The sequence below is a fragment of the Perca flavescens genome, chromosome 16 (genome assembly GCF_004354835.1).
Source record: "Perca flavescens isolate YP-PL-M2 chromosome 16, PFLA_1.0, whole genome shotgun sequence".
NCBI lineage: Eukaryota > Metazoa > Chordata > Actinopteri > Perciformes > Percidae > Perca > Perca flavescens.
Genome location: NC_041346.1, coordinates 31,800,927 through 31,827,677, shown reverse-complemented (window position 1 = coordinate 31,827,677; position 26,751 = coordinate 31,800,927). Strand labels below are relative to the sequence as shown.

Sequence of the window (26,751 nt, the reverse complement as noted above, 5' to 3'; positions counted from 1 at the left end):
GCTGCAGTTGTTTGACAGGTTTCTCTGGTCATGTGATTTCAGAGAAATGATTCAGAGGACTGAAAGAAAAGAGACAGACTGAGCGCGCTCAGTTGCTGCTTCACCTGCATCGCCTCACACAGCTGACAGACACACAGGTAAGATAAAAACACACACACACACACACACACACACACACACACACACACACACACACACACCCTCTCTCTCTCTTTATAAAAGGCTGCTAACACACAGCAGGAACTCAGACAGTATTTGGTCGAGAAAAGTGATAAAATGTTTTTAAAAAAAGAGGCAAAAACATATCACCTTCATTCACAGTATTCTACAGTAACTAAAGTTAAAACTACATTGTATATACATGTATAGCTGTTTTTTTCCACACATATGAATACAGAATATTCACACAACAGATGATTAAAGGCACTTTTGTTAAGAAAAAGGCTGTAACAGACTTTACTGGTTGGTATTTTTCCCAAAATGTCAGAAGTAAATGTTTCCTGGTCAGTGAGTCATTTGATTAAAAACAAACCCAGAGCTTCGTATTGCACTTTACGTTTTGATCTGAATATAAAGTTGGAAACTTAAAAGTTAAAACAGAGAGAGACCTGCTGATACTCATCTGTCATTCAGATTCCCTTTATAGGCGTTTCCATGGTTCCGAGACAAAGTTAGGTTAGGGTCAGGATACAGGAACTTCATGGTGTGCGCTTAGATCGTTAGTAAGTTACTTAAAGTTACTAGTTACTTTAGTTACTCCGCTACATTCATCTGTTACATCTTTAGTTACTAGTTACTTTAGTTACTCCGCTACATTCATCTGTTACATCTTTAGTTACTAGTTACTTTAGTTACTCCACTACATTCATCTGTTACATCTTTAGTTACTAGTTACTTTAGTTACTAGTTACTTTAGTTACTCCACTACATTCATCTGTTCCAGCTTTAGTTACTAGTTACTTTAGTTACTAGTTACTTTAGTTACTCCACTACATTCATCTGTTCCAGCTTTAGTTACTAGTTACTTTAGTTACTCCGCTACATTCATCTGTTACAGCTTTAGTTACTAGTTACTTTAGTTACTCCGCTACATTCATCTGTTACAGCTTTAGTTACTAGTTACTTTAGTTACTACACTACATTCATCAGTTACATCTTTAGTTACTAGTTACTTTAGTTACTCCGCTACATTCATCTGTTCCAGCTTTAGTTACTAGTTACTTTAGTTACTCCGCTACATTCATCTGTTCCAGCTTTAGTTACTAGTTACTTTAGTTACTCCTCTACATTCATCTGTTACAGCTTTAGTTACTAGTTACTTTAGTTACTCCACTACATTCATCTGTTCCAGCTTTAGTTACTAGTTACTTTAGTTACTCCGCTAAATTCATCTGTTCCAGCTTTACTTACTAGTTACTTTAGTTACTCCGCTACATTCATCTGTTCCAGCTTTAGTTACTAGTTACTTTAGTTACTCCGCTACATTCATCTGTTACAGCTTTAGTTACTAGTTACTTTAGTTACTCCTCTACATTCATCTGTTCCAGCTTTAGTTACTAGTTACTTTAGTTACTCCGCTACATTCATCTGTTCCAGCTTTAGTTACTAGTTACTTTAGTTACTAGTTACTTTAGTTACTCCGCTACATTCATCTGTTCCAGCTTTAGTTACTAGTTACTTTAGTTACTAGTTACTTTAGTTACTCTGCTACATTCATCTGTTCCAGCTTTAGTTACTAGTTACTTTAGTTACTCCGCTAAATTCATCTGTTCCAGCTTTACTTACTAGTTACTTTAGTTACTCCACTACATTCATCCGTTCCAGCTTTAGTTACTAATTACTTTAGTTACTCCGCTACATTCATCTGTTCCAGCTTTAGTTACTAGTTACTTTAGTTACTCCGCTACATTCATCTGCTACAGCTTTAGTTACTAGTTACTTTAGTTACTCCGCTACATTAATCTGTTACAGCTTTAGTTACTAGTTACTTTAGTTACTCCGCTACATTCATCTGTTACAGCTTTAGTTACTAGTTACTTTAGTTACTCCACTACAGTCATCTGTTCCAGCTTTAGTTACTAGTTACTTTAGTTACTCCGCTACATTCATCTGTTCCAGCTTTAGTTACTAGTTACTTTAGTTACTCCGCTACATTCATCTGTTCCAGCTTTAGTTACTAGTTACTTTAGCTACTCCGCTAAATTCATCTGTTCCAGCTTTAGTTACTAGTTACTTTAGTTACTCCGCTACATTCATCTGTTACAGCTTTAGTTACTAGTTACTTTAGTTACTCCGCTACATTCATCTGTTACAGCTTTAGTTACTAGTTACTTTAGTTACTAGTTACTTTAGATACTCAGGTACATTCATCTGTTACAGCTTTAGTTACTAGTTACTTTAGTTACAGTGCTAGTTTTACACTTACTTAAATGTCCAATACCCGAGTTGTCAGACATGAAACACAAACACGCAAAAACAACTTGCTGTAGCCATGGTAACAGCAACCAAACCGTAGGAGTGCACCATGTTGAGTAATAAATTCTAACTGAATCTAAATCTAAATCTAGAAGTCATTCTCACTGGCTGCAGTTTATTTTTAAATCTATTTTCTTTAACTCTCCTCCTTATTTAAACAACATCTAATCCCGTATAGATCAACATTCAGTCTGAGACATACAGAGTACCCGTTTTTCTTTGAATCTCCAAAGGAATATCATGACGTACCTTTAAATTTAAAGCGCCATCTGATTTGAATACCTTGCCCCTCTTACTTAGATTGGTTACTTCATTTGTTTTTTTTAAGGCATCTGTCTTTAATTATCTACAATTAACCTGCTCTTGTTTCGAACTTGACATAACACGATTTTTGATTATTTATTTATTTTTGTTTTTGTGAGTTGGCTACTGTTTGTACATCTACAATAAATAACAGCACATTTGGGATTAGTTGGTGTTGGAGCAGTCATGCTTGGGAGTTCTGTGTGTATGTGTGAATGTATTTTGTATATACTGTTTAATTGTTTTAAAGACCCCCTCAAAAATGAGATGATTCATCTCAAGGGGCTATCCTACTAATAAAATGATTGTGAAGATCTTCTAACCGGTGATGAAAAGTGAATGCAGGGTTGACGGAGGTTTTACAACTGTGTCCGCCTGAATAGACCTTTTCTAACGTATTGCTGCCTCTGTGGTGTTGGCGCTTCTGATGCCTGCAGTGCGTCATAGAAGCATCAGCTGAGGCGTACATTATCACTTTCAGAGCATTTGGGCCTTTAGAGACCCACCCCCCGCCCCCCAGACCTATTTTTGGCAGCTGGCACACCTGAGTAGCCTGGTTGACACCACACCCTTCTCAGTTGTAACTGAGAGTGGGTCAGGGCAAGGTCCATTGACAGTTCATTTCCAAACGGGCGTCATCAACGGACGCCACTCAAATGCCTCTGGGTGCAATTGGATAGTCCTTCAACCAATCAGCCTCAACGGTTGTGATTGGTGTAGAGCCCGCCTCAACGGTTGTGATTGGTGTAAAGTAGAGGTCGACCGATAGTGGATTTTACCGATACCGATAGCTAGGTTGGGCCGTATTTGCCGATAACCGATTAATCGACCGATAGTATTTAGAATTCATACTGGATAAAAACAAACATGACACTCCAAGTAAAACAGTGCTGAACTTTATTATAAAAATAAAAAAACTGTATTGAACCATGAAAACATGCTAAATGAAATAAATATAAATATTGAAGTCAATAAAAGACATTCATTCAAAGTGAAACAAAAAGTAATAAATAAATAAAAACAGTTAAACTGTCGGTTTAGAGCGGTAACAGATGATCTCTGACCTGGAGGGATCCATCTTTCCCACTATATACTCTCTGTTCTCGCTTGGATGCCCATATAAGGCGTAATGTGTGACGGACCTGCCTTCCCATTGGTTGAAAACATAAACAAAGGCATCATGGGAGATTCCCTTGTCGGTAGCACCTACTGTATATGGGTAGCACGGAGTTAGTGGCAGAAATGACCGAAAACGTGATGAATTATGGACATCAAGTGGATAAATCTTGGATGTAACAGTTTGGATTTAATGCTCAACAACCCCGAAAAAAGGCCCAAGTTCCAGACTGGATAGAAAATCACCTGTAAAGGCTAGAAAGAGCCTCTAGAGGAGCTATTGTAATGCAGGATGCCAGCAGACCCTTCTCAGCTCTTGCACTTCTCAGCCGCGGACGCAACCAGGAAAAACTATCGGTTTGGATTTTTGTCGATAACGATAGTTCCACCAATCAACTATCGGTGCTGATTAATCGGCCGATTAATCGGCAAAACCGATTAATCTGTCTACCTCTAGTGTAAAGCCTCAACGGTTGTGATTGGTGCTTTGATTTGGAAAAATTTGGAAATGGGTTTGAATGGGCTCTTCACCAGACTGACTTGAAGAGCAAATCTCAAATTTACTGGAAGTTCGTCAGGCTAACACCTGGGTGAACCTTGTGAAAAACACGGAAGTAGTTCCTAGTCTGATCATTTACCTGTTATGTCCCCATCGATCATCATTCCTGTGCTGTTGAATGTTTCCTCCCAACTTTAGGCAGTAGGACTGGTTGGATGGCACAGAGCCAGTCAGATTTGACTCGTTGAAATGTGATTTCAGAGAAATGGCTCAGAGGACTTCAAGCTGAGACAGACAGAGTTGCTGCTTCACCTGCACCGCCTCACACAGCTGACAAACAGGTAAGAACAAAAAGACACACACACACACACACACACACACACACAAATACACACACACACACACACACACACACACACACACACACACACACACACACACACACACACACACACAGATTTGTACACACACACACACACACACACACACACACACACACAGATTTGTACACACACTCACACACACACACACACACACACACACACACACACACACAGAGACACACAAAAAACAGTGTGAATTTGAACTAGTTGTAGAGATATGTGTGATCTCATCAGGTCAGACTGTGGTGGTACTGGGCAGCTTCCAGTATGAATGTGTAACTGTGTGAATGTGACAGGTCGTCGTTGTAAATGAGAAGTTGTTCTCAACTGACTTACCTGGATAAATAAAGGTTGAAAAAAAAAAGTGAGACGCTGCAGTTGTTTGACAGTTGTCTGATCATGTGATTTCAGAGAAATGACTCAGAGGACTGAAACATAAGACAAACCGGTAAGAACAAAAACACACACACACACAGACACACGCACACACACACACACACACACACACTCACACACACACACACACACACACCAGTATAAACCACGTTGGGTTAAGGTTAGCCAACACAGTCTCACTCCCTACTCGTCAAATGCCTGACGCATGGCCAAGGACCCCTGGCGTTAAGTTTCAACAAAATAGGGGTACCCGTTACGTTATTTTTTGACGGGGGTGCGTTAGATAGACACACCAAAATCGGTGACAGTTTTATTAATTATTATTATTGGTATTTTTAGCCCAATAACCGCTGTTTTAATCAACATTGTTCACGAGATCTAATCATGGTTTATATGTATTTCTTTTACAGTTTTTTCCAACTGCTTACACACGTTTTCAAAACTATGTCTCCTTTTTTCAAAACTCTACACAATTCCTAAAACTGCACACACAAAATGCTAAATGCCTCACATCTCCTTCAAAATGAAACACTGCATTCAAAATACCATAAACACATCTCAAAATGAAGCATTTGCATCAAATGGCAAACACTTTTTTCATAATAGTAAATTTTTGGATATACCATGTACACACTGTTGTTGTAAATCTAAAGCTCTTTTGTCTTTCATAGGTTTATAGCTACATTTACAATGTTCTACAGAGAAAGTAATCTGCTGAGAGTGGTTGAAAAGTGCACTGTAAAAAACAATGTAATGTTACAGTAAAACAGAAAATATTTATTGGGCAAAACATCACGTTAGTAAGAGGAGCTCAGTGTTGTTTACAGTAGCATGAAACAAGAAAACAAAAGTATAAACATATGTAAGCCAAAGATATCATTTTTAGAATAAAGAATGTGTGTGTGTGTGTGTGTGTGTGTGAGTGTTTGTCCATGCTTGTGTGTTGGGGCGGGTGTGTGTGTGTGTGGGGGGGACAGAATTGTATGCACTTTGTGCAAAACAAAGTCTGATAGATTAGTAATGCTGAAATAGTCATTAGATAGTTGCATGCAGTATGGACACCACTGTAAAGCTACTCAAGATGGGCTTCTCTCCCTGATCTCATCAGAGATGACTCTCCTCCTTCCTCTTCTTCCCTCCTCCTCTTCCTCCTCCTCGTTGTTGTCCCCTGTCTCTTCCTCCTACTCCTCTTACTCTCTGTCTATTGTTGGCATCCATTGTTCAAAACAGGCAATCTGACCTTTGACCTTTGTATAGGCCTATACTAAAGCAATGATTGGTTAGTGTTCAGTTATGACATAATGTGTTTGCAAATGTGAGAAGTGTGTGTGTGCCCTGATAAATAAGTGTAGCATTTTGATTGGTTGTGTTTAGAAATGGATAGCAAGTCACTTCCTGTTAGATTTTTGTGTCTTAGGTAGAGAATTGTGTGTAATGTTTTGAAAAAAGTGTTTTATGTAATTGAAAGATGAGTGAAAGGCTGTGACATAGCTTCTGGTTTTGGAGATCTGCTGTGTAGTTTTGCACTTTGAGTGAGAGGTTTCAAAAATCGTGTGACATGAAAAGATTTAGTGTGTAAGCAGTTGTAAAAAACTGTAATGTTGATGGCCAGGGAAGCTGGGTTGCTTTTTTTTATTTATATTTTTAAAACTATAACGCTACATCTATCAACATTTATTTAGATGTTATCATGGTATTCATTTCTTTATTTTAATAATATTTCGTTCTTATTACCGGTGAAATATTACAGTATGCTGTAATACAGAACATTACGATATGATCAGAGCTAGACGCATTCAAAGCCGATATCCCACAATGCAATGTTGGCTCAGAGCTTCAGATCAGAGATTTGGACAGCGATCAGCAGGTTTTTAACGTCCGTATCGCTTCAATATACATATATATAATCAGTGGTTTTATCACCAGCAAAACACGTTGCTTAGCTTTTTTCCAGTAAGTTATATACCGTAATAATGTTTAAAAAAATCAGCGGAATACTCCGGAAGTGACGTAGTACGTCCGTTCAGCGGATAAGAATATAAAAAATACATAATATTCGTAATATTGATGTTTTTGTCCAACATTGTATGTTGGACAAAATAACCCTATAATCTGAAATGGAATGAAGCCCATCGACGGCGGGCAGCAGAAACAGGAGCCGAACACGTCCTCCCACCCACCCCGGAGGAACTACAAGTGAACCAGCTTTGTAACAGTTTATGTAGCACATCTCTTGTGGGAGATGTAGTTTTAAAGTATATTGGTATATTTCTCATAACTAGAATAAGTAGAATTTTGGATACACCCTGGGGTTTTTGGGGATGGGGAACACACTGGTGTCATTAGATTTTAAAAATATAATTGTTAAATAGGTGAAAACAGCTTATTACCATATTTGAAAGTGCTTACAGTGGATAAACCGGTTCCGGCGCTTTGCCCTCTCTACTGGACCCAATAACCAGTAACGATTGCGCGAGAGCTTAACAGCTGTATTATAGGACTTTGACATTTGATGATATATGCACAGTTTTAAAGACAGATATTTAGTTATTTACACTGTGTTCTGCAGTAATCTAATGCTAGGGTATTTGATGCTATCCTGTATTCCATGCAGTCGGGCCATCTCCTCCTCCTGCGCTACGTAGTGGACAATGTGACGGCGAGACAGCACAGATTAAATATTAAGAATACATTTCAATTTAAGATTTGACTTGGAGGTGTTTATGGAACAATTATCAATCAGTACAAGCGCAAATCACACTGCTGGATATCATCTTCATGTAATGTGGATGATATGGAGTCAAAGAATGTGCGTGAGGCATCAACACTAGAAAATATTACGAGTAATCTTATTCCCATTAACTCTCTGCAGTCTGACTTCAGTTCACCACCTCACCATCTGCGTCGCCAATTCCTATTTTGTCTCCAAAATGTGCGTACGCATGGGTCAGAGTTTGCGTGGAGGACCGCACATTCTCCCGTCAAGTTTGTTTTTTATAAATCACAACCTTTGCGGAGGAAGTGGGGTACGCACTTTTTCAGCCCCGTTTTGTGGGTATGCCACATTTATAAATGAGACCCCTGAGCTTTCTATACCAGCTGTTACTATGTGTGTACCACCTTCTATAACAGCTGGTCCTATGTGTGTAGTACCTTCTATAACAGCTGGTCCTATGTGTGTAGTACCTTCTATAACAGCTGGTCCTATGTGTGTAGTACCTTCTATAACAGCTGGTCCTATGTGTGTAGTACCTTCTATAACAGCTGGTCCTATGTGTGTACCACCTTCTATAACAGCTGGTCCTATGTGTGTAGTACCTTCTATAACAGCTGGTCCTATGTGTGTACCACCTTCTATAACAGCTGGTCCTATGTGTGTAGTACCTTCTATAACAGCTGGTCCTATGTGTGTAGTACCTTCTATAACAGCTAGTCCTATGTGTGTAGTACCTGTAGTACCTTCTATAACAGCTGGTCCTATGTGTGTAGTACCTTCTATAACAGCTAGTCCTATGTGTGTAGTACCTTCTATAACAGCTGGTCCTATGTGTGTAGTACCTTCTATAACAGCTAGTCCTATGTGTGTAGTACCTTCTATAACAGCTGGTCCTATGTGTGTAGTACCTTCTATAACAGCTGGTCCTATGTGTGTAGTACCTTCTATAACAGCTAGTCCTATGTGTGTAGTACCTTCTATAACAGCTGGTCCTATGTGTGTAGTACCTTCTATAACAGCTGGTCCTATGTGTGTAGTACCTTCTATAACAGCTGGTCCTATGTGTGTAGTACCTTCTATAACAGCTAGTCCTATTTGTGTAGTACCTTCTATAACAGCTGGTCCTATGTGTGTAGTACCTTCTATAACAGCTGGTCCTATGTGTGTAGTACCTTCTATAACAGCTGGTCCTATGTGTGTAGTACCTTCTATAACAGCTGGTCCTATGTGTGTAGTACCTTCTATAACAGCTGGTCCTATGTGTGTAGTACCTTCTATAACAGCTGGTCCTATGTGTGTAGTACCTTCTATAACAGCTGGTCCTGTGTGTGTAGTACCTTCTATAACAGCTGGTCCTATGTGTGTAGTACCTTCTATAACAGCTAGTCCTATGTGTGTAGTACCTTCTATAACAGCTGGTCCTAACAGCTGGTCCTATGTGTGTAGTACCTTCTATAACAGCTGGTCCTATGTGTGTAGTACCTTCTATAACAGCTGGTCCTATGTGTGTAGTACCTTCTATAACAGCTGGTCCTATGTGTGTAGTACCTTCTATAACAGCTGGTCCTATGTGTGTAGTACCTTCTATAACAGCTGGTCCTATGTGTGTAGTACCTTCTATAACAGCTGGTCCTATGTGTGTAGTACCTTCTATAACAGCTGGTCCTATGTGTGTACCACCTTCTATAACAGCTGGTCATATGTGTGTGTAGTTCCTTCTATAACAGCTGGTCATATGTGTGTGTAGTTCCTTCTATAACAGCTGGTCATATGTGTGTGTAGTTCCTTCTATAACAGCTGGTCCTATGTGTGTGTAGTTCCTTCTATAACAGCTGGTCCTATGTGTGTGTAGTTCCTTCTATAACAGCTGGTCCTATGTGTGTGTAGTTCCTTCTATAACAGCTGGTCCTATGTGTGTGTAGTTCCTTCTATAACAGCTGGTCCTATGTGTGTGTAGTTCCTTCTATAACAGCTGGTCATATGTGTGTGTAGCTCCTTCTATAACAGCTGGTCATATGTGTGTGTAGTTCCTTCTATAACAGAGAAGTCTGCATCACCAATTGTAAACTTTATTACACCTATAATACGCGGGGCGTTTCTATGCCTCCACTGAAGAAAACTCTGAGACCTGCTCATATTAAAGACTAATTCTTTGTTGGAGGATATTTGATCATATTTTTTATTTTATTTAAGAAGATTCTAAAACATTTTAATTATCTGTCAATACAATCTCAACTCTTCCCCCATGATAAGGTCACCATAATGTACAGTCTCTGTTTTGCAGTGAAACCTTGTGTCAAAGATGGAGAAAATGTCTGTCAAAGAGGAGCTTTTGAAGATACTGAAAGGTTTGTCAGATGAAGAATTCAAGGAGTTCAAGTGGTTCCTGCAGGATCCTGACATCCTGGTAGGATTCCAGGCCATCCCAAAGAACCAACTGGAATGCGCAGACAGGTTGGACACAGTCGATAAGATCATACAGACCTTCAGCCATCAGTCTGTAGAAGTGGTGAAGAAGGTTTTAAAGAAGATTAATAGGAATGATCTGGTGGAGAAATTATCAAGCATCACTCCAGGAACACAAGGTAAGATGTAGGACTAACATATCAAACTGAGTGATCACACAAGTCTGCTGCATCTAAGTATGTATATATAAGTTCATACCAAACATGTTTGTATTGTTGACTGTTTAATGTAAACTTTAAATATAAACATTTCCCAGTGTGGCAATGCGAGTGTGGCCTATGACACTCGAGAAGCTAAAATGTCCGACAACGCCACTTGGGATAGGCCCAAGACCTTTAAAGCACACAGATCCGTTCACCAAAATCAGAGGTCAGATACAACTAAGTAATTATAAAAGTATACATTTTTATTTAGTTAGATATTCTTTTTAAAATAGCAATCTTTCTGTTAAAATAGAATAAGTACTGGATGTTGAAAAAAAAAAAATAAACAAGACACAATTCAAAACAATAAACCATCATGCATAATGAGAAAACCGCAAACAAAATAAAACAAAATAACAAGAACAAAAACCCACATGCAATATGTACAACAGTTAATATAATATATCCAGACCGCTTTTTGCACTAGTATTCAAACCAGTGTTACTGGAATCCACAACAGTTTTGCCTGCTCCCAATCAAAGGGGATGAGCCCCAGGTGTGCTGGTGCTTACTCCCGGGCACAGGTAAGAGGGAGGGGCAAACCTCATCCTGTCACACCAGCAAAAGGAACAGCTACCTGGTAAATAGTTTCTTTGTTTTAAAAACAACAAATTCTGACCAGAATAAACCCTCAGCTTCAGAGGACGATTCTCTGATCAGTGGTGTAAGGTAGTTACGATATTATGACAGGCGCTAAACTAGCTACTGTATATCGTCTCGTTATATGATCTAATAGAGACTTGACATTGGACAACATTAACATACATACTACCCAGCAACAGGGTTGGGTACTGGATTCAACACTTTTTAGGCACTGACCGGAAAAAGGAGCGTTCAGGAGCCAATATCAAGTCACGGTATTGGAACTGATACTGCTATCAAAATTTCTTTTTTTAATGATACCCAGCCCTACCCAGCAATCATCACTGCATATGTGTATGAGAAGATATGCCAAAGGAAATAAGACATTATTGATATAATAATTTTTTTTAGTTTATAAAAAAATTTAGTTCATGTAGAATAGGCAATCATTTTGATATAGATTGCTAATGACTACCTTACCAAAGAAAATGAAAATCATGACAAAGATTTGCCTTTTCGAGGGCATGTAAAGTAGATGGCACTGTTTTTAAACTAACGGGAGTTCTTTGAACACAGGCGAGTCTCAACCTACCAACCTGCTCCTCAACCCTCCGGTGGACAGAGCTCAGTAAGTAGATGGAATAAAAGTGTTAACAGTTTTCTTTGAGTGATATACAATTACAGATGATGTGTGTTTTCAGGTCTATATAACTGATATGTGTTTGTTTGCTTAACACAGTTGCATTAAAATAGAGCACTTTTCATTAAGTGGACTCATCCTTATTGAAAGACCTTGGTCGGTAGAGTGATGTTGTTTATGTCTTTACTTTTCTACAGGAACACCAACACCTCATCCAAATATGACAACATCCCCTGCAAATTTGTTATCCCAGGATCTCCTGCTATCCACCAGCTGATACCAAAGAAAGAGAACATTGGAACTGTGACAAGAATGACTCTTGGTGAAAAAAATCCAAACAAGATAAACAAAACCATCTTACTTGTTGGTGAAACAGGAACAGGAAAATCTACTCTGATCAACGCTCTGGTCAACTACGCCATGGGAGTGAAGTGGGAGGATAATGTCTGGTTTAAGATCGTAGAGGAGGAGAAGAGAAGTCAATCAGAAAGTCAGACATCAGATGTAATTGTGTACCAGATCTTTGGTTTTGAAGATAAAACTCTGCCCTACTCTCTGACCATCATCGATACTCCAGGATACAGAGACACCAGAGGACAGAATCACGATGACATCGTCAGTCAAAGATTATTAGACTTGTTCCAGTCAGAGGATGGAGTTCATGAGATTAATGCAGTGGGTCTGGTGCTGAAAGCGAGTGAGAATCGACTGAATGACCGACTGAAGTACATCTTTGATTCAGTGGTATATCCGTTTGGAAAAGACATGGAGAAGAACATTGTCGCCCTCATCACACACTCAGATGGTGTGACTCCAGAAAATGCTCTACGAGCTCTTGAGGCTGCGATGATTAAATATGCCAGAAATGCAAAGAATCAGGCTGTTCACTTCCTGTTTAATAACTGCCAGGATCAGGACAGGACAGAGAACATGAGAGCTCTTAAATTTGCATATGAAACAACAACAGAAGGAATGATTCAGTTCACAAAGTTCCTTGCAAAAACTGCACCTCAAAAGATGCAGAAAACCGTGGATGTACTAACCGAGCGCACCATACTGACAACCTGCATCCAAAACCTGCAAGAAAGAATTAGGTCTATAGAACTGAAACAGAGAATTGAAAAGGAGAATCAGGCACTCCTGAAGAAACATGAACAAGACATAAAGGATAATAAGGAGTACACAATAGAACATAAAAGCATCCGCAAAGTTAAAAAAGACATAAAGGGAGGAAAGAAGTTGTGGGTAAATAAAAATGGATCTCTCTGCTGTACAAAGTGTGAAGAGAACTGTCACTATCCATGCAAATTGGTCCGTCAGGCGATAGACTCCAACGACACATGCAAGTCCTGTGGGTGTAATGAGTCATATCATGTGAAAGAGACCTGGAGGTATGTGGAGGAGGAAATCACCAGCAAGGTGACTGTAAAAGCTATGAAAGAGAAGTATGAAAAGGGTCGAGCAGGCTTTGATAAGGCAAAAAGCCTTTTGGAAACTCTTGAGAAGGAAATAGACAAACTTCAGAAGGAAAAAGATCAGTTGTTGGAGGAATCCTTTCAGCATGTTATCAAACTGAAGCAGATTGCCCTGAAGGTTGATGCAGTGTCCACTCGTGACCACTTGGACTTCCTGATTGAGAGGATGAAGGACACAGTGAAGAAGAGGAAACTGGAAGAGATGAAAAGTCGAGCTGATGACAATGAAGGAACCACAGGAGCTGGTAACGCAAAGAGGCAAAGAACTAGATGAACTAGAATCACTGAGAGCAGACAGCTGTGTAGAAAACAATTGTAGTCTACAATGATGATCAAATGTGTTTTATTATAATTCTGTTAAATGTAATCACATTTTATATGTTAAATGTGTGATTCCTGCATGGAAACAGCTCCCTCTGTGGTGTAATGACTGTTTCTGTTTGTTCCTGTAGTTTCATGTTTAATCACCAAAAGTTACTTCACTGAACAGATTAGACAACAGCTCTGGTTTTAAATGCAGTGAGGACCACCCCCCCACACACACACACACACACACTGCTGTTTAATGTTGAGTACAGCAGCTCCCTCCCTCTATATCACAAACTGAAGTCAACTTTGCATGTATTGTTCTTTACTTTCTTGGTGTGAATTAGATGTTTTTAATGTTTTTTTCATGTGCTGGTCAGTATATATATATTATGTTGTTGCTTATGAAATCATATCCTGATTGATGCAGTTCTCTGTGAATCACTCATAAAATATCAGCTGTTTCTATTCTTGTAGTTTCATGTTTAATCACCACATTCTCACTCCCAACTCGTCAACATGTTGATGCTTGTTTAATACTACTCACTACCCCCTTTCAGATGTTTAGTCATGATTAGTTTGTATGTTATTTTGAGATTGAAAATATCATGATGGTCTTCATGATATAATATCTTGATTTATGTAGTTTTCTGTCAAATATTAATAAAATGTCTGCTTGAAATGAGTTTGCTCAGAGTGTCTTCACTGGATCATCAGCATCATCCTACAGTGAGCAATAGTAAAAGTGTGAGCTGTCAGATATAAAGCAAAAAGAGAATTTACACTTTATCATCAGTCTCCTTTATATGATCCAACTACATGTCTCATTCTCCCATTTAACTACTGTAGAGTTTTTCACAAATGTGTTTAAAACATTTAAAATAATGAATGTACAGGTCTGAGTGAATGACCAGTTAGGATGAAGCATTTTATGCAAAATATAACTTTGGCTGGAAGAAGGAGGTTTCGCTTCAACAATTGAGATTTTCAATGGAGTGCTGAATCCAAAATCCAACAGGCATGTTCCAAAAAGTGAAGGACATCTCAAGTTCCATTGGAAAGATCAAAAAATAATAATGAAATGACAGTAATTTGTGGTCCTTGACGTGAGAACTTGAGATGTACTGCCTTTTCTATATTTTAATAATGTTGCAACATCACAAACAGATTTGAGAAATCAGTGATTAGATAATTGGGTTATGATGTTAAGGTCAATGTTCAAATGCTGCTGTCACATCCCGATAACTCTTTATAATTGTTATAAAACTGTTTTGTGGCTCGTATCCTATCTACTGACTGGACCTCTGGTCTTGGTTCAAGGTAGTTTCACAGAGATACATCTTCAGAAAGGAAAACTGTGTTTACAATTTATGATACAATTGAAACAAATGAGAGAGGCTTTGTTCACAGAGATTCTTTCAGAACAGATTTAGAGCTGCAACTAACAATTATGTCCATGGTGGATTAATGTGTGGATTATTTCCTGGATGAATGGATGAATTGTTTGGTCTCTAAAATGAGGATCAGGGTTTCCCAAACGCCCAACATTATGTCCTCAAATGTCTTGTTTTGTCCCCAACTCAAAGATATTCAGTTTCTTGTCACAGAGGAGAGAAAAAAACTAGAAAATATTCACATTTAGCAAGCTGACATCACACAAGTTTCACCGTTCTCAAACTGATTAATCTATCAAAAATAATTGCCGATTAATTTAATAGTTGACAATTTATTGATTCATCTTTGCAGCTCTACTGTAAATCTTATTAACAGGAACAGGATACCTTAATAGAAAGTATTGATGTCCTTTGCACAACAGTGTTGGAATATAATTGTGATTACCTTTAAGGTTTTGAAATACTTCCATTTTTGAGATTCTCCATATTTGAGTAATATGTTGATTATTAGTCTGATAGTTTGTTCTGTGAATGTTGTCCTTGTTGGACATATTAACTAAACTAGTGGACTCTTAATCAACACTAACTATAAACCTGAAGGGCTCTCTTATCACCTGCAGCTACCTTTGTTTTATACACCTGTAAATACTGATTATTTTACTTTTTATTGCGAGTTCGTCTAAGGTAATCAAGGTGTACCTTCTCTTATCTAAAGATCTCTCCTCCCTCCTTCCCCCTCCTGTTTTAATTGATGATTTAAAGTCTTGACAATAAAATCTTTGAAAAAAGACTTCAGTGCATTCTGTGAAATGGCCCAGCATCCTCCTCCCTCTCTTCTGATATAAAATATAAACTGTTCTCTGCTCTCTCTGCCTCCTCAGTATCACAGACCAACAACACAGGTAAGAACACTTTAGAACTGGAAATACTTTACAATGATACTATCAGATGCGAATGCATGCGGAACATGTATTTGACATAACTAATAACTGAACATATAAATCTTTCAGTATCATTGAAATGAAAACAGCTGTCATTTTGAACAATTTGAACTAAAGCATTTTGTTTATGCCTTCATCTGTGAAAGGTGAAATTGTTTTTTTTATTTAATTACTGGGCAGGTTAATAGCGCTGCTATTAAACTCACTGTGTTGACTTTAAATGACCAGAGAACATAATTATCTAATAAGAGAACAGCTGACAGGAGGTGAAGGTCACTGACTTGTTTCCCTTTCTTCCAGAGAACTCATAAACTGCTCCGTCCTCAAGCCCCGCTGAAGCTGTTGACATGGCAACGTGAGTAATACCAACATTTCTAAAAGCTTTTTCAGCTGTTGCAGTTTGAGTTTTCAATGTTGTCTCTGTTTTAACCTGTTGTTGCTGCAGATCTAACCTGATCTGGACCAGTTTATGTTCAGAGTTTTAGATTGAAATCTTTCACTAATCAACATCTTTTGGAAATCTATAATCAATATTCAATCTCTGGGTGAAAGAGATTCTCAGCTGAGGGAATACGTAATATATTCAAACTTGTTGAGCCTTAAAGTTACGTTTGTAATGACACTGAAAGAAGCTGTGCAGTTACAGAAGCACAAACTATATTCATCATGTTGTCACGTACATGTATTCACTTGGTTTTTGCAAAAAATGCAATATGTTTACAGTGTTCACTCATGGGCTTCGGAAGCAAAAACAAATTGTGTGGGTCCTCTCTTGCTATTCAGTGAAGATAACCATACAGTAGCAGCTTAGCTTCTCTCATTGACCAGGATTCAAAGAGCTGCTAAAACTGGTTGATTGATGTTAACAGTAGCTACTGCACCTAACAAAATGTCAAATAACTGTTTTATAATAACATGTGTATGTGTCCTATAATTCAATGCTGTAACAAAGACTACATGATGCCTTTAAAAGCAACAGGTGAACAATAATAATAATGAATATTCACATATGGAATGGGGTATCTGGGGGTCCTGCCCTAGGAAAATTTTGAGCATCAATGACTTCATTTCCTGCATTCTGATACATTTTTAGGCACAAATGTATGGTAAAAACTTCATAATTTATGTCAAGGAAAATACAAAATTCTGCAAGTAACAATTAAAAATTTAAAATGTAACGGAATATAATGTAGTAAGGTTAGGAGGCTTTTCATCCGACTATGTCCAGTTCATTTTGATTAGTATGAACAGGGCATAACCGTATCTTTATAAGGAGCACGTTTTGGTCCTTAGTTGGAAGTGTAGGAGTGACTTACATCAGGTAACTACTATTACAGTTGTAGCTCATTTGGGTTTAAATAAACTGTACTAAAACACAGGAAAAAGTAGGCTATTTAACGCTACTATGAGACGTTTTTACAGGTTATAAAACTGTCTCAATGTAATACCGATAGACGGCAGCGCGGCCCGCCCAGACAGACGTCAAAGCTCCGGCAGAAGGAGAGCTCTAAGTCCGTCAGCAGCGGTTTCTCACTGCGCCGCCGGTCCCCAGAGCAGCATGGTCACCGGGAGAGTCCGGTGCATATACAGTACTGGCTGTGGCTGAGAGGGAATTCAGCTGGCTGCTGAAAGTCAAACATTTTGGCGCTTGTGATTTTCCTTTGGCGCCTGCTAAAACCTCTTTGGGGGGGGCGCCAAAACTTTCTCTATGCAGGAAAAACCCTGGTTTAGTGACAGTGTATGGGCTAACAGCCAGAGCCACCTGAGCAGCTGACATGATAAGATACTTTGTTTACTTTTTTTTTATTATAAAGAGCTTTATTTAAGGTTTTACAAATTACAAATTTACAGGTTACATTTAAACATACAGTAGGCAACGTTAAAACAACAATCAATATAAACAATACAACAATTACAAAAAATTTAACTAGTAAAACAAAATGTGCAAATTGAGCTTAAGGTGTGTCCACAGAGCATGGAGAGTCTCATAAAGTGCATATAGTCTTTTATAAAGTGCATGGAGTATTTCATAAAGTGCTGAGGTTCACAAGTTCAAGGTGTCCCAAGGAAGGAGCTGTTTTCTATCAAGGGTTCTTCTTCTCTTGAGCTCAGTGAGCCCTTGTTTGCACACTTCATCGCTACTTATGAAAGTCTGTTGTATAGTCATACAACATCTAGTTTTCCACAGCTTAAAACAAACAATACATATGATTACTTGTAGTAGTTCCTTTTGTTTCTCTGATAGAGATTCGTCAACAATACAGTACATGACAGATTTATATGAAAGATCAATATTTACACCATACTCTACTAATGTGTCCCAGACCTCTTTAGATCTATAGCAGTCAATTAGTAGATGCTGCTGTGTCTCATCTTCATTACAATTAGTCATGGGACATTTTTTTGTTTTTACATAACAACTCCAAGAAACAGTAGCTCTGACAGCTAGTCTATTTACAGATATCAGCCATGTCATATCGCGGATGCTCTCTGAAAGGTTTTTATTGTTTAAAAATTTCAGGAACTGGGTTCCTTCGTAAGTGTTAAATTTTTATAGTTTATACATCCACCATATTTATAATCATTAATTTTTTTTTAAATCATTTTACTTGGAAGGCCATTCCAGTCAATTTTAAGATTTTCATATTCATATATGAAATCACCATGAATGAGATTGTACTCTGGACCTTGTCCGGCTCTCCCTCTCCTTTTCCTGCACTTGGAGCGATCACCGATCCAGAGAGCATTCCTGGAGATGGCTGCTGACACGTTTTTAACAAAAGCTATGTACAATTTAATTTGCATATCTATTGCCCCTAGCCCCCCATATTCTTTACTGAGTTCTCTTTTTGTTACTTCCCTGGTTGTACCCCAAACTAAGTTTACACACTGTTTATTTAATTTCATTATTATTTTGTGAGATGGAGGAAGGATGTTTGCCAAAAACAGGAGTTTGGATAGGATGAAAGTTTTAACAATATTGACTCTTGATTTATAATTGGTGTTTTTATTTTCCCATTTTTTAACTTCTTAACTTCACATAGTTTATTTTCCCAGTTTTTTTCACTACAGTCTTGATTACAAATGATCAAGCCCAAGATTTTAATTTCATCCTTTACTTTAATGTTGATATCACGTTTGTTACTTTCCGCTCTGATCCAAACTCCCTCTGTCTTATCATGATTTAATTTAGCCCCTAAAGCCAGTTCATATAGGTTCAGATGATTAGTTAACACATCCATCTCCATCTGATTCTTAATGACAACAGTGACATCATCTGCGTAGGCCATGGCAGTGATTTTGGGCACGAGCCCAACACGTGTACCAGATATGAGCCTCTCAGAGTTTATCTTTTTAATAAGAGGGCTGATGGCCAGGACGTATAGAGCGGCACTAAGAGGACAGACCTGTTTCACCCCTCTCTCTACATTAAAATATTCTGTTAAAACACCATTTACATTAATACACACACTAGACTTAACATACAGACATCTGATCAAATGGATAAAACTTTCTGGGAAGCCATAAGACTTCATTACAGCCCATAAATAGTCTCTAGAAATATACCGTAATCAAAGGCTTTTTTTTGGTCCAGCCCGATTATATAAAAGTCCTTTTTAGCAGGTTTATTTATCATTTCTCTCAATATACAAAGGTTATCCCACATTAGACGGCCTTTAATGGCACACGTTTGTTCTTTTTCTATAATTTCATCTAATATATTATTTAATCTATTCATAATTACTTTGGCTAATATTTTATAATCAGTATTCATTATAGTCAGATGTCTGTATCAATGTCGTTTTCATTGCCTTTCTTATAAAGCAAACACATTACACCCTGATAAAAGGATTCCCCCATACAGCCACTGTTCACACCTTCATTATACATCTCTGTGAGGACGTTTGTTACATCATCGATATTTAACTGATAAAACTCTGTAGACAGGCCATCAGGGCCGGGGCTTTTACCAACGTTTAGTTGTTTGATGGCTTGTGTCACTTCATCATTTCTTATGTTTCCCACAAGTTCCGTAAAGCTCAGTGAGCTGTATGAGGGAAGCTTATCTAATAAAATATTTACACAGCCACTATCTATTTCTATATGTTTATATGCTTCTGTACATAATTCTCTGATCACTTGTCTTTTCTGCTTTTCATCAAACACTGCATCACCGTCTTGTTTCTTTATAGATTTAATAAATTTGCTTTGAATTTGCTGTTGTCCAGCTTTAAGAGTATGTATTAAATTTCCTCTATTATCTGTATTTGTTTGTTTATAAATGTTATACAATATTTCATTATTAAGGTGATCTCTTTGTGTTTTTAATTCTGACATGTTTTCATCATCTGAATTTGATCTTTTCTTCATCTGTTTTAAGTTAACGTATTGTTCCATTAAAGCTTTATATTTTATACTTTGTTTACCTTGCTGAGAGCAGCAGATGCAAGTAGTGAAAACACGGAATGGAGTTTAATTTATATGGACTCTGAATGAGCCAAGTGGAATGGATTGGAGGAAGCAGTAGCATGTAAGTCAAGGCTGTAGCTAAAACGGGAGGGAGTTTAATGTATTTGGGCATTCCTCAAGTGGAATGGATTTGACTGACGGCGCTCTGATAAGTAAAACAGACAGATGTGCTGAAAAGTGAGTCCCGCCCACATACAATGGTTCCGACGCCCATGTGTTCACTGCCTCTAAAAGAACCAGGCAAACATGCGCATGTGAGCCCATTCTGTGGGCAGAGGTAAACCCACTCTAATCACATGTTGGCCTCCTGTGGGTTAGTCTGCTGTGTGGGGCCCACAGCAATTTTGCCCTTAGAGGCCCCTATGTTGGTTTTCTGTGGGCAAGCAACTATGGGCTTGCCCACAGTAAATAACCATAAGTAGTGATTCTAAAATCTTTTTAAAATAAAACCTATTTTATTTCCTCATATATTTATTTTCAGGAAAAAAAATGTATTTGAAATTGAATACATCAATAGTTCTCTATATTATTGATTCACTTTTGATGTTTTTATTGGTCCTGATTACACTGCTAGGATTTTGCAACTAATAGATCACAAATTAGAAAATGTATTAGTCTATATCACAGGTAATATTCAATCGATAAAATTCATTTCACGTTGGATTTTCCTAAGGACCTGTTCCTCTTGACTGAAGTAAGAGGCACCGATCAAGCCATTTAGTACAAGAGTCAAAAGACACCAAACGCACCGTTTTATGTGAACGTACACAGAGGATGACAGAGTTGATAATCACCATGGTGATATCCATTATCTCTGACTTGGGTTTTGTCTAAACTGAATATATTACATTATTACAATACTAGCCTACATTATTACCACTATTACTGCTTCTTTAATGTACAGATTCAGCGGCCGAGCATGTGTCAGTGGGTTTTGATTAAAACAACTCAATTGAGACTTTTTGTTAAATTAATTACTTTTTAGTTATTTTTAACTTATTTTATAACATGAAAACATCACCTCCCCATCTGACCCCCCCCTTCCAAATCGCAATCACCACCTCCCTATACAAATTTAAGAAAAGATTAAACAATAGCCAAATCCAATACAATAAAATAACAAAATAGAAACAAACTGTAAATCTAATTAACATATTATATAAATATGATAACATCATAAGTGCATTGCCTACGTGCCTCGTCCACTGTACATAGCCTCCTAGGAGCCCCCCAGAAAGTTTACGTACTTTTCCCATTTTTTTGTGTGTGAACATTTAATCTTGCAAATCGTTTGTATGACATTGTTATGTCCCTATCGTGTCTAGGGGAAGAAACCGGGGGGAAAAACAAGGGAAAGGCAGAAAAAGTTCAAGATACATCAAATAATTTATTGTTAAACTAACAAACTGAAAACGGTCTTCACAAAAGGGAGACGCATAAATCACAAAAGGAGCAAATAATCTCAATTAACATTAGCTTCACAGCACGTGTCTGAAACCACACATACGCAGCTTCCACACTGGACAACCTGGTTTGGTTCTCTGGCTCAACTCTGGCTATCTCACAGCAAAACACAAACAGAACAATAAGTCACGTAACAGACATTTTTTCAAATGCTGACACTCCAGCCATCTCACAAGCCAATTCTTGGATTGAAAGTATCCATTCGTTCCTCCATCCGTTTAAAATAATCTGTCTGCCTATCATTAACTAGTCTGGACCCAACTGATTATTTGCTTATACATTATGATATATGATATATATATAATATGATTGACCCATCTCCTAGAACAAATAATCTTGGGATGAATGCAACCTGGGTCCCTGCAATCCGACATAGGTTATCATGTATCCCAGTCCAGAATTCTTGGACCTTGTCACAGGACCATAGCACATGATGGAATTGGTCGTCCTCTGTCTTACATTTCCAACAATTCTGGTCTTCAGACCAAGTCTAAACAATTTGGAGGGCATCCAGTAGAAGAAATGCATAATCTTTAAACTATTACTACTACTTAATCTAAAAACTGAATGAGGCACAACCCTCACATCGTGTGACATAGTTTTATTTTTATTCTGGCCCATTGCTCATCATCCAGTGTAATACTCCTTTCTCAAAGTTCATCAACACCTTATCTAAACATTCTGGTGCCTCGGGTCTGAAGAACTGGATCAAAACAATCCCCACTAAGAGATGGGGAAGTTGAAAATATTTAAAGAAATCGGAAACTAGGGATTCCAAATTGCTGTACCACATCCTCAAAGAATTTTGATACTTGATGAGTCATTTAGATATGGATCCAGTTCCAAGGAGCCCTTACCAGCGGGTGCCAGACTTGTTGGACTGTGCGAACACAGCCTCCCTCTTTAATTCCTTCAACCAGCTTCTTGAAAAGGTCGGCGTAGCGATGTGTGCGCATATCCAAAAACCTGTTGATATCCAAGTCTTTGATAATGTTTAAAAGTAGCAGTGTTTCTCATTCTTATCGGGTCTGCAGCCCTGCAAACTGTCGGCTGGTTGGTTTGTGTACAGCAACCATAGCAATGCACAGAGCTGACCATAAGCCTGCAGTAAAAACCCTGATTGAGACGCATATTCAGAATGCGCTGTATACATGTCCAAAGAATGCCTCTAAAACCTGAATAATACCGGAATATCCCACATTTTAATCGGAAAATGCTATATTTGGAAAAAAGCCTTATTCGGAATATCCAACCGGAAAAATGCATGTAAAAATACTCAGGGATCCAGAGTAGACAGGGTATTGATTGGACACAAAAAGTAATGTATCATCCGCATATAGCATAAGTTTATGGACACAACAAAGGAGTAAGGGGCAAGCTTTGTCTTGTTCTCCTTTCAAGAGCAAAATATATTATCTGACAAGCACGAATAAACACCACCTGATCGGGATAAATTAAAACATGAATTACCTTATTTAATCTGTTCGCCAAAATGTTTAAAAAAATCGTAAAGTCTAACTGCATTAAGGAAATTGGGCGGTAATTGTTATAGTGTCCTGGGTTACAAAACAATATATGACATTTAGGTGACGCTTTTATCCAAAGCAACTCCCAATTAAGTGCTTTCATCCATGAAGGTACAAACTCTGGACAGAAAGAAACGAGCACAAGCACATTAGCTTCGGAAGAGATGTGTTTTTAGCCTGTGACGGAAGATGTGTAGACTTTCAGCCGTCCTAATGTCAATGGGGAGCTCGTTCCATGGTTTAGGGGCCAGGACAGCAAACAGTATTAACAGACATAAACAGGATTTCGTTGAGTGATTGGATGTCCCTTGCTGTGAGGGAACAGCAGGCAGGTTGGCCAATGCAGAGCTGATATTTTAACTGACTGTTCTCTCAGGCCATTCTGTGACATTCTTCGCTTGATCTGTTTCAGCGTGTTTTGCACTGTGCACTATTCCTCTTATAAAATGAAGCATGTTGTACAATGCGTCCCCTGATCACAGCCTTTAAGGCCCCCCCATGCAACCCCTGAAGACGACACTGAGGACCAATTTATCGCCAAATACTCAGACCTAGGCCATTTTTGTTACTTGGTGATGAGGCTGATTGTTTTAAATACGAATCTAATATTAGATGTTGTTACTGCACAGCTTATGGATATTTTATAGATTCATGTTTTGAGCGCTCAACAAGGTAAAATAGTTTGGCCCCAGTAGGTAGAGTGATGTTATTTTATTTCCTTCTATGTTCAGTATTTTTGAGCTCATGTCTTTACTTTTCTACAGGAACACCTCATCCAAATATCACAAAATCCCCCGCAAGGTTCTAATCCAAGGATCTCCTGCTGTCTACCGGCTGAAACTTGAGAAGGAGAACATTCAACCTCAGAGAACAGTTAAAGATAACATTGGAACTCTGACAAGAATGACTCTTGGTGAAAAAAATCCAAACAAGATAAATAAAACCATCTTACTTGTTGGTGAAACAGGAACAGGAAAATCTACTCTGATCAACGCTCTGGTCAACTACGCCATGGGAGTGGAGTGGGAGGATGATGTCTGGTTTCAGATCGTAGAAGACGAGAAGAGAAGTCAATCAGAAAGTCAGACATCAGATGTGATCGTGTACCAGATCTTTGGGTTTGAAGATAAAACTCTGCCCTACTCTCTGACCATCATCGATACTCCTGGATATGGAGACACCAGAGGGATCGAACAGTGAAAGATTATTAGACTTGTTTCACTCAAAGGATGGAGTTCATGAGATTAAGGCAGTGGGTCTGGTGCTGAAAGCGAGTGAGAATCGACTGACTGACCGATTGAGGTACATCTTTGATTCAGTGATCTCTCTGTTTGGAAAAGACATAGAGAAGAACATTGTTGCTCTCATCACACACTCAAATGGTCTGACACCTGAAAATGTTCTGAAAGCTCTCGAGGCTGCAAACATTAAATGTGCCAAAGATGAAGTGAATGAGACTGTTCACTTCCTGTTTGATAACTGCCAGAGCACTCAGAAAACAAAGAAAAATAAGGTTGCTTTGAAAGGTGCATGGGAAGTAACAAAGGACCAAATGGGCCAATTCGCTGATTTCCTGACAGAAAATCCCCCTCAAAAGCTGGAGACAACTGTTGAAGTGTTGAATACACATACCAAACTGACAGCCTGCATCCAAGACCTGCAAGACAGAATTGAGTCAATTGATCTAAAACAGACAGAAATCCAGCAGACTCAGGAAGGTCTGAAGAAGTATGAACAAGAGATGAAGAACAATAAGAACTTTACTGTAGAAGTTGATGAGGTCTACACAGATACAGAACGTATCGATGGTGGGAAGTGGGGGTGGGGGTTATTTTATGAAGGAGCGGTCTGCTGCAAAACGTGTCAGAGGAACTGTCATTATCCTGGATGCACAGTGGCCTGGAGTCCAAGAGACTGTGAGATCATGAATGGTGGCCGTTGCACAGTATGTCGTTGTTCTGTATCAGCTCATGTCAAAGAAGAGTGGAAGTATGTGAACAAGACAAGAAAAGTGAAAAAGACCCTGCAAGATGTGAAGGAGAAGTATGAAAGGAACAAGGCAGGAAGTGAGAGCGAGTTGAGCCTTTTGGAAACTCTTAAGAAAAACATGGAAGAACTTCAGAAAGAAAAAGATCAGTTGTTGGAAGAGTCCTTTGAGCATGTTGTCAAACTGGAGCAAATTGCCCTGAATGTTAATTCAGTGTCCACTTATGACCACTTGGACTTCCTGATTGAGAAGATGACGGAGAAAGAGGACACAGGGAAGAAGAGGAAACTGGAAGAGATGAAAGGTCGAATGGATAAAGATGAAGGAATCAAAGCAGCGCTACAATACGGGTTTAGTAAACTAACAGGAGCTGGTAAAGCAAAGAGACAAAGAACTACATGATCAGAATCCCTGTGAGAAAATAACTGTAGAAAACAAGGTCTACACTACAAATGTGTTTCATTTCATTTAATAAATATTACATTGCGATCACCTTTTAAATGTCAAATGTGTAATTCCTGAAAAAAGTGCCCTCTGTGGTGTAACGACTGTTTCTGTTTGTTCTTGTAGTTTCATGTTTAATCACCACATTCTCACTCCCAACACGCATGGTCAGGAACCCCTGACGCACTTGGTCAAGTCCAATTTGGTGTAATTTTTTAATGTGCTTGGTCAGGAACCCCTGGTGCCACTTCTTAACAATCTGGGCACCTCTGTGGGGTCATTTTCAATGTGCAGGGGTAAAACCACTTAGTTAGGGTTGGGAAAAAAAATGGTGGTTAAAAGATATGATGTGTGTTTAAGTGACACACAGGACAAGAAAGGAACACGAACCCCGGTCTCCTGGGGGAAAGTCCTGTGTTGCTTGTTTTATTTTCGGTCTCTAATACTAATTCCTACCGTTGTGGCTCTTCATACTTTAAGGGTGCCTTGTGCATCAGTATCTGACACTGAGGGCCACTGACCAAGCATCAGCATGTTGATGAGTTGGAAGTGAGAATGTCTTGGTTTAAACAGCTCTGGTTTTAAATGCAGTGAGGACGCCCCCTGCTGTTTAATGTTGAGTACAGCAGCTCCCTCCCTCCATATCGCAAACTGCAATCAGATCACAAATACATTTATTATTCTTTACTTTCTTTGTGTGAGTTAAATGTTTCAAATGATTTCCTAATGTGCTGTTCAGTCAATACAGGGCTGTGATTCATTCTGATGTGTTTTAGTGATTATTTTGTACTACTTTTGTTTTTTTATTTTGAGTGATTAAATATATTCTGTTGTTCTAAATGATATAATATCCTGTCTGACGTAGTTTTCTGTGAATCATTAATAAAATATCTGCTTGATGAAACCAGTTTGCTCCGAGTGTCTTCATTGGATCATCAGCAGCTTTTTGAGTCTGTCAAACTTTC

At 38.5% G+C, this 26,751-nt stretch overlaps 1 protein-coding gene and 1 pseudogene across 3 annotated transcripts in view; both read left to right on the top strand.

The window, feature by feature from the left end:
* LOC114571216 (uncharacterized) overlaps positions 1-13,605 on the top strand; it is a 17,801-nt gene extending 4,196 nt beyond the window's left edge. The window contains exons 3-8 of one of the 3 annotated variants that reach the window (XM_028602072.1): positions 43-137; positions 4,655-4,734; positions 5,188-5,224; positions 10,173-10,473; positions 11,716-11,767; positions 11,977-13,605. In XM_028602072.1, coding sequence (XP_028457873.1) covers positions 10,191-10,473; positions 11,716-11,767; positions 11,977-13,528 — 1,887 coding nt within the window. In that variant the 5' untranslated portion in view covers positions 43-137; positions 4,655-4,734; positions 5,188-5,224; positions 10,173-10,190 and the 3' untranslated portion in view covers positions 13,529-13,605. Of the gene's footprint in view, positions 1-42; positions 138-4,654; positions 4,735-5,187; positions 5,225-10,158; positions 10,474-11,715; positions 11,768-11,976 lie in introns of all 3 variants that reach the window. The other 2 variants (XM_028602073.1, XM_028602075.1) reach the window with 2 other exon arrangements.
* Positions 13,606-16,175: 2,570 nt separating this feature from the next.
* On the top strand, positions 16,176-25,968 carry LOC114570564 (uncharacterized; annotated as a pseudogene).
* Positions 25,969-26,751: the final 783 nt, after the last annotated feature.